Genomic DNA, 16,179 nt, shown 5'->3' on the forward strand with positions numbered 1-16,179 from the left:
CATCCCTTTACATGATCTACTCCTTCCATTCTCACTGACTTGCACATCAATTCTGTTCAAGGCTGCTCATTCGTCCTTGCTAAATATACAGCTGAATATCTTGTTTTCTGAAATGTCTCCTCAGTGTAAAACCCAAGTGAAAGGAAAGTGACCACAACACTCGGGAGTGACCAAAAGATCTTTATTGCAGTAGTGCAACAAAGAGAAAAGAAGGAAGGAAAGAGAGAGAGAGAGAAGAGAAGAGATGAACAGGGAGAGAGCAAGAGCAAGAGAGAGACAGAGAGCACGCGCAAGAAAGATAAAGAGAGCAAGAGAGAAAGAGAGAGAAAGAGAGAGCAAGAGAGAGAGAGAGAGAGAGAGAGAGGGGCCTGACAGGAGGGAGTTTTTATAGCCCAAATCTAATGGGGCCTCTGGGTCTGCAAGCTGCCTTGTTGGCCCAAGTGGGGTTGAGTGCTCAGCCTTGAGCTGGACTTGACACAAACAGGTGATAAAGGACCAGATAGAGGGGGGTTTGAGTGTGTGGGCTATCTTGCAGCCAGCATCTGTTCAGCCTGCTCTGCACCCAACACCAAGCATCCTGGTGTGACTGGAATAGCCCTTCATGGTCAGGGTTCTGCCCATCTATTAAGTTTCACATTTTTCTATTTCCCATTACCCCCTATCATCTCCTCTGTCTGTACCCTAATTCTAGTCAGTCTGAACTCATACTCCTTCATGCCTTGAACATGCTGGTCATTCTTCCCTTTTTTCTGCAACTACAGACTTTCATCTTTCAGGACTCAGCTTGAGTGGTTGTATCTGGTCCAGGCTTAGTGCTCTTTGTAACAGCTCCTATAACACTCAGTACAGCCATTTCTCCTAGCATGTATCTTACTCCATTCTACATGTTGATTCCATTCCATATTCCTTTCTCTATTATACCAGAATGGACATATTTATCCTATGTTCCAGAGCCTAACATGTTGTCTAGCATACACAGTAGGCACTCAATAAGTATTAATGGCCAAGGGGTTAAATAAACAGCTAAGATTTCTATTTCCAACTTATCTTAATCCTCTTTCTTAAAAAAGAAAAAAATCACAACAGGTATCCAAATCTAAAAGTTGAATGTGATAGACTATATTTTTGTTCCATAAAATTGAGCTATATAAGTAATGATTTATACATTGAATCTACTAAGTTTTATATGATCATTGCCAGGATTTAAGAATATTTCAATTGGGGCCAAATTTTTAAAAGTGCCTGTTGTTAAGGTTGTTGTTTTAAGTATCAAGGAAGAAAAAAATATCAAGGAAGACATAAATATGAAAGTTATAGAATTTTAAAATTTAACATACATAAAATTAGTTTATTTATTAGGATTTTCCATATGTTAGTCATTGTGTTAAACAATAATCATATTATTGAGATACATTATCTCAATTAATCTCCCCACAGGGTGGTTTTATAGACAAGGAAATTAAGAATTAAATAACTGGCTATTAAAGGTTACACAGCTAGATTTTGTGAAATAGTGATGGTAACATATTTATGTCTGATTGCTTCTCCTTATACTAGGCCTCTTATACTTTTGAATTCTGCATAAACTCCACTCATGGTATGCCGTGATTGTCAGGTATTTATAAATACTTCACATTTTGACATTTACAACCACACTCTGTGCACTTGGAATGACACTTGGTCTGTTGTTAATGGATTTAGTCTTAGAGTTGGGGAAATGTTTGAGTCATGGGGCCTCAGAGAATATAATGAAAAATCATGGGCCTCCTATGAACATGCACAAGAAAATTCATACTTTTTAGATTCTCTGAAAAACCCAGACAAGATTAAGAATTCCATTTCTAGATAATTTACGTATGTTGTTAATGAGCAAACTAAAGTTCAAGAAAGTTAACCACAGTTTCTGGAATCATTGCCCACATGTGCCATCAAGAATGTCTTTTGGAAAAGCATTATCCTGTGGAATGCTACGAACTCCTACCAAAGTATTCTCATATCAGGTCTCTTATATAACAATATGGTGAAGTGCATTTTGAATATGTTTAATCATGGAAATAACTTAGTATTTTTCCTATATATATTTCTCATAAAATCTCTTGAGATAAGTATTTTCTTGGAAAATTTATAAAATTACAGTAATGATTTAGAGTAAGAGAAAAGAAATTTGCACAGAAATTTATTATTTAAGGTATAAGAGAAAAATGGGTAATTGAAATGACACTAAGTGATGAGTATCATCATAAGATAAAAAAATTGCAGGGTGGCATGACCAATATCGATACTCATGAATTATTTTCTACATATAAAATTGTTTCAACAGTACAGAGATACAATATGCTTACTTGCCCACCTATGAATTCTATGAGAATGTGAAGTTTTATTTTAAAGGTGAGGAAACTGAGGTTTCAGGTTTAATGTGTTGGGTTTGGATTTACAGCTATATAAGCAAGAGAGTCAGGAGTCCATTAGAAGAGGTCTCATTGCCTGGACAATCACATAGATTTAGAAAGCAAGTTCCAGCAGCTGAAAGTCACCAAGTTCATTTGACACCTGATCTTTATTTTACAGCCTGCCACTGGCTCCCTTCCTCAGGCTTACATTGTTTCCCTTTGCAGAGTTCTGAAGGCAAGAGCATACTTTGGTAATTCAGAATGATTTTTAGCTTTCATTTCAGTTTTAGTACATCGCACCAACTATTGCATTGGGTTTCACCTTATTTTATTGCAGCACTATAGCAAAAATTATTTTTGCTTTAAGGGAAACCATTTAAATACATTATCTAAATCCGTATTATGTTAAAAATTATTACATAAAGTTTTTCATATAGAGAATACTTAAGTCTCACAATATTATTGCAGAACTCACTAGAACAGTTACAAATAAAGAGGGTACCAGTGCCTGTATTTAAGAATTCATTTGAATAAAAAATATAGAGGTACAATTTTAAAAATACCTTTGTGAAAGTAACTAATACAATAGAACAAATGTGTGGTACATTTACTGGTGATTAACACATTAGTAATACTTTTGAGATTACATTTTTAAAGGGGTCTTCTTCCTTCTGCAAAATGTGTGTTTATGGTGGCAGCTTTAATGTTGCTTCCTGCTGTGCGGTTCAATAGAGTATGTTTTTAGGTGGTTGGTTGAGGGTTTTTTCCTTATGTATGTCGATGGAGATAAGTGTTTTAATTACTTTTTTAATGTCTGTGCTTTTGTATTTTTCTCCTCTCTTCCCTTTTATTTCCTGCTGTTGAGATTACTGCCTCATCTCCACAGCAGGTGGCTGTTGCAAATTTGTTTTCTTTGTAAGCCTGGTAGATTTATTTTGTAATATAACTGTTCCTTTTAGTATTTTATTATTAATGATTTCTTTACTTTGGAATATAGTATACTTACACAGTCCTAAATAGTAATTTCCTAGCACCATCTAAGAACTTCAGTCATTAAGAGAAAACCTTTGCCTAAGGCCTATTGTTTGCGTAGTTGCTTACCCTCACTTCACAATATGGGGGTTAAAATGTAAGGAAATTGTTTTGTAGAAAAAGCCAAATGAGAGAGAAAGAGAGAAAAGGAAAGAAAAGAAGGGTAGGAAATAAAAGAGAAAAGGCCCAGGAGACAAAGCACACTTTAATAAATAACAACAAAACTCCAAGGACTAAGTGTAATTTTGTGGCAGATATCTAAATTACATTAATGTATCTATTCTAGGAAAGGGATTTTAATAGACCTAATGTTTATGTTAAAATTAAATTTTAATTATTAAAATAACTATGCTAGTTATAAGAAAATTAGAATGCTATGAATTTATAAAGAAAAAAAATTTCATTTTTAATTTTTTCCCAAAGAGTTAGTTTATTTGATTATCTCATATGTTCAATGGATAAAACTAAAGAGAGATCAATCCTGAGTATAGAAATAATTTGTCAGGAAAGTAAAATAGACTCATATTCAATTTATTTCATATGTATCTGTATTTGTAAATACTTGGCTGTGTTATTATGTTTATATCTTTTTTTTTTACCTATATGTACAAAGTCACATTGTTATGATAGAATTTCTGTATATTTTCTACATGAAGTATGAAAGCTAATTGAAATACATTTGTTCTTAACTTTATAAAAATAATCACCTTTGGCTATTTTATTCTCTGCTCCAATGCTTTGTACATTTCTCTGCTTTTTAAAATATAATACAAAACTAAGTCTTTAATTCAGCATCTATAAGATTTTTTAAATTGTATAAGAAGCTCAGTACTCCATTTGATTCTGGACTTAATTATTGTTACATGTTTCTGTACAGAAATACCTTGTGTAATGGGAAAAATTATGGTTTGAAGTGGTAACTCCATTCATAATGTTTTTCTAAAAGTCTTTATCCTGTTATGCTCTAACCAATTGTGTGATATGCACAATTAATGTGTGTGGCCACATTGAGAGAAAGAGATTAGCCAGAAGTTCCATGAAACAGATGTTTAATAGGGATTTGAAAAATCAATGAAATGAATATTATTGTGATACATGGTGATCTAATTTCATATGTGTCATATTGAATCACTTCATTATTTTGAATTCAGTCTGAACACTCAGAAACCATATTTACAATAGGGTATCAGGGAGAAGACAAGTTTTATTGAAAAAGAAATCACAATACAGCAATATTGATCTGTTCTCTTTCTAATCAATATATGGATCCTAGAATGATAACCCATATGGCACATTGTCATTTGGAAGAAAAATATAAATCCTTTAAGTCACATAAGTGTTTCATATGTGATGGTGAAAAATTTTGTATTCCTTCATGGAATTGTGGAATATGTATGCCCTTAAAAGGGTTGTAATCCCAACTTGAGTTTGATATATGAATCTTTCCTAATACATGTATAAATATATCTTCATTTATTTATAATTTTACAGTTATATTTGAACATCTTATACAGCCATCCGAATGGTTTGTTGTTAATTGCAATATTGTTTGTGTTTGCTTTGAGAAGCAATTAAGATCTTAGTAGAACAGAGGTCATTAGAGGCTAGGAAGGTTTAAGGGTAGGAACAGAGAGAAGTTGAATAGCAGATCCTAAAATATTGCTAGGGGAATTGTTTCTCATGTTCTATATCATAGTAGTATATGTATGGCCTACAATTTATTATACATTTAGAATAAGTAGAGGAGATGAGATGACGTTGAATATCCCTAATTGAAAGGATAGTACTTAATAATTTTAAAAAAGAAAAGAAAAAAGAAAGGATAATACTTGAAGAAACATAAATGCCAGTTACACCAATTTGATCATTGCACATTGAATTCTGATACTTTATTCTATCAATAAATACAAATATTGTATGATTATTCAAAAAGAAAAAAAAGAAAGTAAGATCTTGGGTCCAAGAATATTTTGAAATATGAAAAAAGTATGACATTTCCTATCAGCTATATTTTGCTGTTTTCATCTGGTCAACTTGAGAGTAGTCATGTAATCTGAGGTGTTTTGTCTGTCTACTAAAATCTTACTGAACTTCTTCCCATGTGAAGTATGGAGAACTGATGTGGCTGTGGAGAGCACTCAGTACTGGAGCACCAGCCATCTCTGTCAGCTGCAGCCTTGTGCCAGAATCCTGAGGCAGTTTCTCAGTGGTCTGTGCTGTCTCCTCCTCTGTGGGATTTGTGAGGCAGTCTCCACAGATAGGTCTCTCTAATGACTCTTTCCCATGATGGCTTAGCTGTCATTCAAGTGGAAGCCTTCAAGAACAAGAGGCCACATAAATGCTTGCTCAATTCAATTAACACTGAATAAATGACCCAGTGAAATAATAGAAGCAGACATTATGGAATCTGAGTAATTCTTATACATGTCCTACCACAGCTATGAAGGCTAATCCTTAAAAGCTTATTCTTCCTTTATTCCTTCTAGATGATAACATGTAATAGAATATTTAATATCTTGTTAATGTTAATTGAAGTTCTGTAAAACTTGATGTGAGCACAAGGAAATAGTTTACTATGTGCAGTGCTGTTATTTATTCTGTAGTTGCTTCAGAGGGAGGTGCTTTGGAAACAAAGCAGGGATACATTTTTCAAAGAATATCAAATATTGAAAAATAACCAACAGATACCCAAGGGGAATGCACTTAAGAAGGAAAACATTTCAGAAAGGAGTTTTGCTAGAGAAAATAATCGCACACAAAAATGCAGCCAAGAGATGAAGCCAGTCTTTTTTCTACCACTAGATTGGAACCTGGTAGCAGACACAGTCTGTGCCTAACAGTGAAACTGAACACATGGTTGAGGAATGATTAATTTGGATTTCACTAGTTTTGTAGAATCACATTATAACAAGTCTTAGTTACAACCATACATGAAAAGGTAACATTTTGAAGTTAAAACATAAGTTGTACAGCTATCTAGATCATCCAGATTAGAAATTGTTCTGGGGCCCTCAGCAAGGTTATTTAATTTCTATATGCCTCAATTTCCTCATATTTAAAATGGGGATCTAATGACATTAGTTGTGTTAATAGAGGTATTTTGAGAATTCAAATGAGTTAGTGTGTATGAATTCGTACCTACCAGGCATGTGAAGTCGAGCTTATTGGTTACTAATGTTAAAGAAAACATTCTGTAATGCAAACAGGATTTTCTTTCCTTCTTTTTTGGAGAGCTTGACAATTACCATTTCTCAATAAGTCTTAAGAGGAGGTTCCTTTGTATAAGTACATGCTGAAACACCAAAAACTTCAGTAACTATTCTAAGAGAATAAAAATTCTACCTAGCCTTCTTGAAAGACAAAGAACACCACACATTTATAGTGTGAGCTGTTTTGTTTGTGAAATCGTTGTCAATTCTTCTTTATTCACAAACTCACTTCTTCCCACTGAAAGGTGAATTAAAAAGTCATTTAAGTGTCATTTTGAAATCATTCTAGTATAGACATATACCTTATTTATTAATATGACACCTACTCTCAGGGAAGTCTATGTTTGATAGATGGGTATTTGTAAGTTTCATTATCTTTCACATTTCACTTCAGGTTGCTTCATTTTTCTTGCTTTGTAGAACTTTATTTAAATTTACTAAGGTTTAAAACTTTACTTTGATTTAAGCTTTATTGTTTTCTTGTCATGGGATGTGACATTTTAAAAATTGATAAACTACAGAAATAAAGCTACTAGCTAATGATTATTTAGCATTCCTTGTGTTCAGGTCTCAATTATTTATATTTACATATACTTATATACATATCTATAAGTGTGTACACATATATATCAGTAATTAAATATGTATGAATTGTACTTATACACACATATGCATATATATTTCTCTTTAAATCTCACATCTGTGACAGAATTATAATGATTATATTTGGAAATTTTGAAAGTATAATTATAAAATTAATATCTCCTTATAGATAATCATTCATTTATGAAAGTACATGAAGTAGTAGGAGAGGGAAGAGATTAAGGAACTCAAGTTTAGCATTCTCTGGAAAAACAGAGACAGTAGGATTGATGGATGGATGGATGGATGGATGGATGAATGGATAGATAGATATGACTTCTTTTAGAGAATTGTCTAATGGAATTATGAGAGATTAAAAACTCAAAACTCTGTGGTAAGCCACAAAACCACATACTCTTATATAGGAGCTGATGTTACAGTTTTGAAACAGAATTTATTTCTTAGGGAAATCTCAGTTTTATTTTTAAGCCTTTTTGACTGATTAGACAAGGCCCTCCTAGTTATTGAGATAATATTTCATTAAAGTTGATGGACTATAGATTTTAAACATATCTAAAAAGGCCTCCATAGCAACAGCTAGATTACTATTTGATTGAGTAACTGAGTACTACAGCTTTGTCAGACTCCACAGGAGAGCAGGCAAATGGGAGAGGAAGGTTGCATTCCAAAGTTTGTCTGATGACGGAGACACTGCTCCTGATTACCTCACAGTATCATAGGTTCACTAAAGTTTCTATGAGGAGAGCTTCCAATGTAGTGTCCTAGGGCACAAAGAATGACCTCTTACGAAGGTGGGAGGGAAGGATTCCATAGAATTTAGGACTCTTTGAATGAGAGAAACATGGTGTGTGGCTAAGCAGGCTGCAGGGATAACTTAACCATAATGAGCCTGTCCAGTTACTGGCTCATTTTTCCTCCATTAAATCAACATCCATAGGTCAGAAACATCTAACCAGTGTCCTTTTAATCATTCATGGTTAGAATCTGACCCAGTAAATGTTAAATCCATTATAGTGACAAATGCATGATAGAGTGAAATTAACAGGAAACTCAGGGGTACTTCTCAGGGTCTTGATACAAGTGAAAAAAATACATTTGATCAATGCATTTTTCTTGGGAAATAATCACTACGTGAGAGAAAAAAGTCATTTTCTGGTTCCAGTGATATATTTAATGAGGACATATTGCAGTTCTCCAGATAACAGTTATTTTGGAGGTGGGTGTAGAAAATAATTACAGATGTAACGCTCCCTCTCTGCTGTAACTGTGACTAGTTGTGTGTGTGAGATGCCACTTACATTCTCTGTGCCTTATTTTTGATCTCCCTTGTAGGTTTTTGCTTATCACATCATCTTGAAATTGTATAGCGCTTGAGGTTATTTTTCTTTTTCCTTGGTACTTTTACATGAAGTGTATAGAAAGTATGTCATCTCTGTAGTGAAGTTAAGTCGAAGTGGGAGATTTAGATACTTACATCTTAATACGTAGCATATGTACATGTTGGCTTGACTAATCAAGTGTAGCTTTTGACTAATCAAGTATAGCTTAAGCTATATTCATGTTTTAATAACTTTCGAGAGAAATGATTTTGTCATTAGTGAGTCTTCAAGTACATATTCCACTATTTTTTAACTCTCTTTCACCCCAGGTTTTCAAAAATAATGATATCCATCACTACACCTTTGAATAATAATGTGTGTTTTTCCAGTAGACCTAAGGAATATCTCTTTATGTTGGAAAATGAAGAAAGTCTTATCTTCATTTCATATGTACAGAAACAAAGGCAAGGCAAGTCACATGACTTATCTGAACTTCCAAGATAATTAAAGAAATATTTAAAACAAAACAACTTAAAGTAATCTAGAAAAACATCTTTTGAGGGAAGAAATGGAGAAGTGTTAGGGAAGAAAAAATGTTTGGTCTGATTTGAAGAGACAGCAGTGGTTTATACCTGGTGACACACACACAAGAACCTTTAGCTTTTGATCAGAGATAGCACCTTCCTCATCTTATGTGACCAAAGTCATCCTTAGGCCTTATTACTCTGTGTCCACCAGCAACTACATTTAATTATAAAATGAGCTTTCCCTCTCTAAAATAAGCCATTGGTAGTATGAGTTTTGGACAATTTTATTAAACTAAACTGTATTTCCCCAAGTCTATGGAATTGAAGTGAGTATTTTCCCACTTCTGTAACATGGAGTGATTGTGGTGATATTTGCATTGTTTATATTTTGAAAGCAATTTGAGTCTGCTATCATTTGATTTTAAAAATTTTAGTAACGTATGTATTTGACAAATGCATGCTGTAGAAAACTCATAAAATAAAGAAATTAAAAAATCCAATTCCATAATTCCATCATCATAAGTAATCACTATTCAGATTACATAGTTTATACATTTGTTTTTTACAAAATTTGAATTATAGTGTATACAGTTTTCTCTTCTGATTTTTTTACTATATATATTTTCGTTGTTGATAGGCCTTTATTTCACTCATTTATTTATATGTGGTGCTGAGAATCGAACCTAGTGCCCCACAAATGCTAGGCAATCACTCTGCTGCTGAGCCACAACCCCAGCCTCTCTGTTTCAGTGATATATTTTGAACTATAATATGTATCATATTTTCAAATATTCATATTAATAATGGTCTTGTGTTTTGTTGACTTTCTTTTTAAAAATAATACTTATCTACTCATTAAGTTGAAATTCTAATATTTTCTCATCTCATTTTCTTTTTTAATTGATTCTTTTTATATATTAAACCATATTTACATATAATTATGTTTTCTTAGAATATATTCAAAATTATTTTCTAGAAAATGAGTACCAATGTATATTTATACCAAAAGAGTATGAGAAGTTCTCTTTGCATCCTTAGTGTGAAGTTTAATTTTTGAAAATCTTTTACTTTTTATTAAGGGAAATAATAGCTTCTTTTAAAATTTATATTTCTTTAATGTCTAATAGAGTTAATATTTTCATTGCTTAAGATCTGTTTATATATTTGTCCTCTCAATTTCATCATACTTTATATATTTGGTAGAACGTTAATGTGTTGTTAATAATGAAAAACTTTTATGAATATCAATGATATTTTATTTGTTAACATACTTTTTATTTAATCATTTGCCTTTTAATTTTTTTATAAAATTTTTGAAATGCAGGTAGGAATGACTGAATTTTCATGGTTAAAATACATATTTTTCTTTTGGGCTGTTTTTCTTCCAATTATTTCTTAGAATGATCTAATTTATTTAGGAATTATATAAATATGTATGCATGGTTTTATTTAGCTTTTGTTATGTATTTTCAAAACACTTAGTACTTTGATATATCTTAAACTCATTTTGATTTATGACATGAGAAATTATCATAACCTGACTTTCCCAATACTATAAATAATATGTATATGTGTACGTATACCAACACAGTATCCATTGGTATATGCACATAGGTAAATTAAATTAATTCTTTGTTTTATATTAAAGCTATAATCTAGGGTCCATTAGATTGTGTTATGCACATTTTTATGTTGATTTGTTTATTAACTTTTTTCTCTAAGAACAACATCATTTCAATGATAGTCTTTTTCTTTCTTTTAATATTTCTTTTAATATATAGTTTCAAAAGTCACTGCTAATGATATTTTATAAACTTTATTAATTAGGTTTGCCAGAACCCAATAAAGACCACATCTTCGAAGGCCTTACACAGGACCAGGGGTTTTACACATCCAAAGACTTTTTGCCTCTTGTAGCCAAAGGCAGTAAACCAGGTATGACATATTGTCTATTATTCTTGACATTGTCTGTATTGTTTTAAGTATCATAAATTTATATTGAATCTGAGCTTGGTAGAAAATTGTTTAGATCTCAGATAGACCCTTGAAAATGTAATACTTGCATAAAATTTAAAATTAAAGCCTGATACTATTGTGTTCCAGAATTATCTATTTTTCCATTCTTTCAGGAAAACACTAAAATAAGGACTTTTTGTTGTATGATGTATACATCTAAATTGCATCATAAAATTATTCAAAGTGAAAAGGCCTTAACAAACATTGAAAGATATGGAGAGAGCTTTAGTTGGGGGACTTTTTAAAAATAGGATGTATCTTAACATCTATGAAAGTAGAAGTGTCAAAGCCTCTTCTCGAACTTTTAGAATTTTACAAAGTTAAAGCTAAACATTTTGACAGACTCCCTTTCCTGTCACACATTCCAAGAACAGCTTGAGCTGAGACCATGCTTTGCTCTGGCTCCACTATACTTATTGTCTTGGTGATAAAAAGCTGAAGCATTTTCTCCAGAACCACATGATCTCAATCCGTTAAACATATATTTGAAGAAGTCTGAGCAACAGACTTCTGAGATATTCCTTCATCTAATTACTTGTGGAAATGATAGGAACTTGTACCTTTCTCTCCACATTTAAAAAGGCAAGAAACTTCTATATTAAATAATTATGGGGAAGTTTACAGCTAAAGATGTGCCCCATCTCCACTTTCTTCCTCCTCTAAAGAACTGTATGCTTGTGTGCTTGTGTGTCTGCAACCCTTTCATATTAGGACCAGAGTGCACCAAGCATATACTTGAGAATTACCTACTGCCAATTGTCTAATCCCAAACACAAAGTCTTCCAAACACAATGATTGTACTTATTGAGATTACAGGCTTATTCTATCTGTAGTGCCATTTCAAAAATTATAGTAATTTATCTATCATCAATTTTATTTAATCTGATAATATGGTGATAGCCAATTGAGAACACCTGCACGTTTCTTTTTTATAAGTATCTTCTTATGGATATCAAATCTTTATACACATGCCCTGGAGAAATGGACACTTAGTCTTATTTCTTTTAGTTTTACAGACAAAACCAGACAAAAACAGTAAAGGGGGATAGTTTTATTTTAGCTATTTCAATAAAATATTTCTCAGAAACTCTTCAGTTACATAAAGGGCTCTTATTCAACATGTTAATCTTAAAAGATATTAAATGTACTCTATAGCAGAGCTCTAGGTTAGAAATTGTATAAGATAATATATAATGTAATTTAATGAAATGCTGAAAATTATTAACCCAAATCACAAGGATCATTTTTTCTTCAAACAGAAAATTTTTAATGCAAAGCTAAAAATATTTATCAGGACTCTGATAAAGAGAGTTTTAATTGATTCATTATAGTTTATTATGACCTGAACTCTTCAAAATGTATTGTTGAAGTCCTTCTAGAAGGAAAAAAAGAAGCTAAAGGTGCTGACTATGAAATTACACATATGAGCATATTTTTAAAATGAGAATAAAACTGTCTTTCAATGAAGCAGAATAATTTGATAGTGACACTCCATCGTGGAAAACTGCAAGATGCAATTTTACACTGCTTTGAGTACAAGTATCTTTTGAGCTGTCATGCAGAAATGGTTTCTCTACTTGAAAATGGGGTTTTCCTTTCATCATTCAGGAATGTGCGCCTGTCACTCTCCATTGCCATCGATACAGGGAGCCGTGATTGTACTCGGAGCTGGAGACACTGCCTTTGACTGTGCAACATCCGCTTTACGTTGTGGAGCCCGCCGCGTGTTCATCGTCTTCAGAAAAGGCTTTGTTAATATAAGAGCTGTCCCAGAGGAGGTAAAATGGAACCATCAGGAAATATGGCGTTGTAATCCAGCAGATTTTTGGAAATGAAAACGTTAATATGCACTCCTCCAATCTCAATAATTAGACTGGTCCTGCTTTTTCTAATTCAGGCATTCCAAAGGAAATGCATAATACTGATTTGGATAAAATGAGAAATTTATATTTTTCACGATACAAGTGCTTCTTTTTATCAGTGTTAATATCCTTGGAACATATTCTATTTACCTAGTAACAGTGAAATATGATAAGTCTTTCATATCCTGAAGAATATTTTTTTATCATAATATGTATGGATATTAGAAGAATTCGGTAATTAGAAATATTTGGGACTTTCCAAAAGCTACATTTACAAGCTTCATTCAAATATACACACATGCACACATGCACTTGTACACACACACGCACACACACACACACACACCCCTTCGTCAGCTCATTCTGCTGTGAAGCAAACAGAATGAGATTTCTGTGTATTTTTTTTTAAATGGCTCTAATGTGAGCACTATTCATTTAATAGTTAACTTTCAAAAAATGACATATATTTAAAATCACTTCATTCTGACAGGTGACTGGTGACTAGTCTTGGGTGAGGCATCAGCCTGTTACATGTACTGTGCACCTCTCAAATTTTAATGGTATTAGAGAAAGATAATGCTTTGTAAAGGATATTAGTTCTGAGAACAAGAACCAAATGTATTTATAGAAAGATAAATTACTCATTTTATTCAAATCAGTTATGAATTTGATTTGCTTTAGAATGCCTGAACATGCTTGGAGTTTCTATACTAGGCAAGAATTATAACCATAGTCAATAGGTGATTTGTCACATGTAGATTAGTCACATTACAAAATAATCTCACTAAATTATCAGAGTCACCACTGGTTCATAGTTGGGTTTTATTTTATTTTACTGATTTTATTTTTATTTTTTTAAATACATGACCATGGCATGCATTACAATTCTTATTACACATATAGAGCACGATTTTTCATACCTTTGTTTATAAGTATGTTCATGCCAATTTATTTCTTTATACATGTACTTTTTTGCATTACAATTCTTATTATACATATATACCACAATTTTTCATATCTCTGTTTATATATACAGTATGTTGACACCCAATTTATGTCTTCATACGTATACTTTGGATAATGATGTGTTTATTTATTTATTTATTTATTTATTTTATTGTTGGTCATTCAAAACATTACATAGTTCTTAATATATCATATTTCACAGTTTGATTCAAGTGGGTTATGAACTCCCATTTTTACCCCGTATACAGATTGCTTTATCACATCAGTTACACTTCCATTGATTTACATATTGCCATTCTAGTGTCTGATGTATTCTGCTGTCTATCCTATTCTCTACTATCCCCCCTCCCCTCCCCTCCCCTCCCCTCTCCTCTTCTCTCTCTACCCCCTCTACTGTAAATCATTTCTTCCACTTGTATTATTCTTCTCTTACCCCTCATTTCCTCTTATATGTAATTTTGTATGACCCTGAGGATCACCTTCCATTTCCATGCAATTTCCCTTCTCTCTCCCTTTCCCTCCCACCTCTCATCCCTGTTTAATGTTAATCTTCTTCTCAAGCTCTTCGTCCCTACTCTGTCCTTAGTTACTCCCCTTATATCAAAGAAGTCATTTGGCATTTGTTTTTTTAAGGATTGGCTAGCTTCACTTAGCATAATCTGCTCTAATGCCATAATGATGTGTTTAAATGTCACTTTTCTTCTTGGTTTTTCCCCCATCTAATCTACCCCTTTACACTTAAAAAAATCAAACATGGTCTCCTGATCATAGGAATTTTTTATAGTAAACTCTTAGTCATTAAATAGTATAGTCTTATCATTTACAAATAAGAAAACAGGTACCATTAAGTTAAGGAATTTTCCACAGTTAAAAGAGGACAGGAGGACAAGATCTAATCTTATTCATCTTTATGCATACCACAGGATCTGGCAAATAATAACTGTGAAATATGTTTCAAGCTAAATATTATGAATCTTGTTCATCTGATTTCTATATCAGGAAAGTTCTCATTACCAAAGCCTTACCCTTGAGGGTCTGAAGTGGAAGATAAACCTGAATGGCAAAACTTACTTCACACTATGTATCATCATCATCTATGAGCAAGGGAAACTAGAAATTAAAGGTGGCTATGTCTTCCAACTAAAGTAAAAACAGAAAAAAAATGATCAGATAATTACTTAAGAGTGTAGATCTGGTTAATTATTTATTCATTTATTAATTCTATACTTATTGTCCACCTATTTTATACTAGGCATTATTCTAGACAATTTGAATGTAGCAGTAAATAAATCAGATAGAATCTCATGCCATCATGGAATAGGTTCTTGGTGAGGAAAGAAAACCAATAACTGAATAAATGAACTATCACCTCAATAGTATATTGTAAGGTATTTGTTTTATGGAAGAACTATTAATATGGGAGTATAATGATTGTGTATGTGTATTAGGGTGAGAGCGGTAGTAGAAGAGAAGGCAGGATTTACCATCATATGCAGGGTGACCTGAAAGTCCTCTCTGATGAGATTTTTTGAGTGTAGAAAGTAGGGAAATTGAGGTAAGTTGCATTCAAGAGAAACTTGCCAGGCCTAGCTAAATGCATTCACTCTAGATTGAAGAAGTCTCTTGGACATCTGGGAAGAAGAAAGTCAGTGTGCTTACAACAGGGTAAGAAGGGGTGGTATGTGGCGTATTGGGTGAGGTCCTGTAGGCACTCATCAGGCGTTTTTAGCTTTCATCCTCTGGGAAAGAGGAAAACATGGGATTGTTTTGAGCAGTCAGTCATCAAGATCTGTTAAGTTTTAAAATTACCGTTCTATACAGTTCTACTCTGGGGTGGGGAGGCGGTGGCAGTCAGAATCAAAGAGGCTGGTCAGTAGCTAATAAATAAGTAGGCAATTAGTCAATGTGACCAGCTTGAGGGAAGGAAAGCGTGAGAATCTAGATGTAGCTCAGTGGAGGCCAGAGCTGAGTGGGCTGAGTACTAAAATGCTGAGTACTGAAGTAGAAGTGGGTCCTTGGGATCACAGATCACAAGCCTGCAGTAGAGCTTTTGTAGAACTCAGTTTGATCTGGAGCTTAATGAAAGCCAAAAGAACAAATCTGGGGGTATTTCTTTATTATTAGCTTACAGAAAATCACATTTTCTACGTGTTTTTAAAACTACTTGACCTTGATCTCCAAGAGAGTAAGATTTATGATCATCTCTTTTGGTCACCCATATCTCCTTCTTTGCCTACCACAAGTAGTGCTCCATA

The 16,179-nt window shown here is 33.0% G+C and overlaps 1 protein-coding gene across 2 annotated transcripts in view; it reads left to right on the plus strand.

Moving 5' to 3' along the window:
• DPYD (dihydropyrimidine dehydrogenase) overlaps positions 1-16,179 on the plus strand; it is an 824,864-nt gene that overhangs the window by 334,208 nt on the left and 474,477 nt on the right. For both annotated transcript variants that reach the window (XM_081305920.1, XM_081305921.1), the window contains 2 exons: positions 10,908-11,015; positions 12,705-12,874. In XM_081305920.1, the coding sequence (XP_081162046.1) occupies positions 10,908-11,015; positions 12,705-12,874 (278 nt within the window). The remainder of the gene's footprint in view (positions 1-10,907; positions 11,016-12,704; positions 12,875-16,179) is intronic.

This window comes from Spermophilus citellus (assembly GCF_964194105.1).
Source record: "Spermophilus citellus genome assembly, chromosome: 9".
Classification (NCBI taxonomy): domain Eukaryota; kingdom Metazoa; phylum Chordata; class Mammalia; order Rodentia; family Sciuridae; genus Spermophilus; species Spermophilus citellus.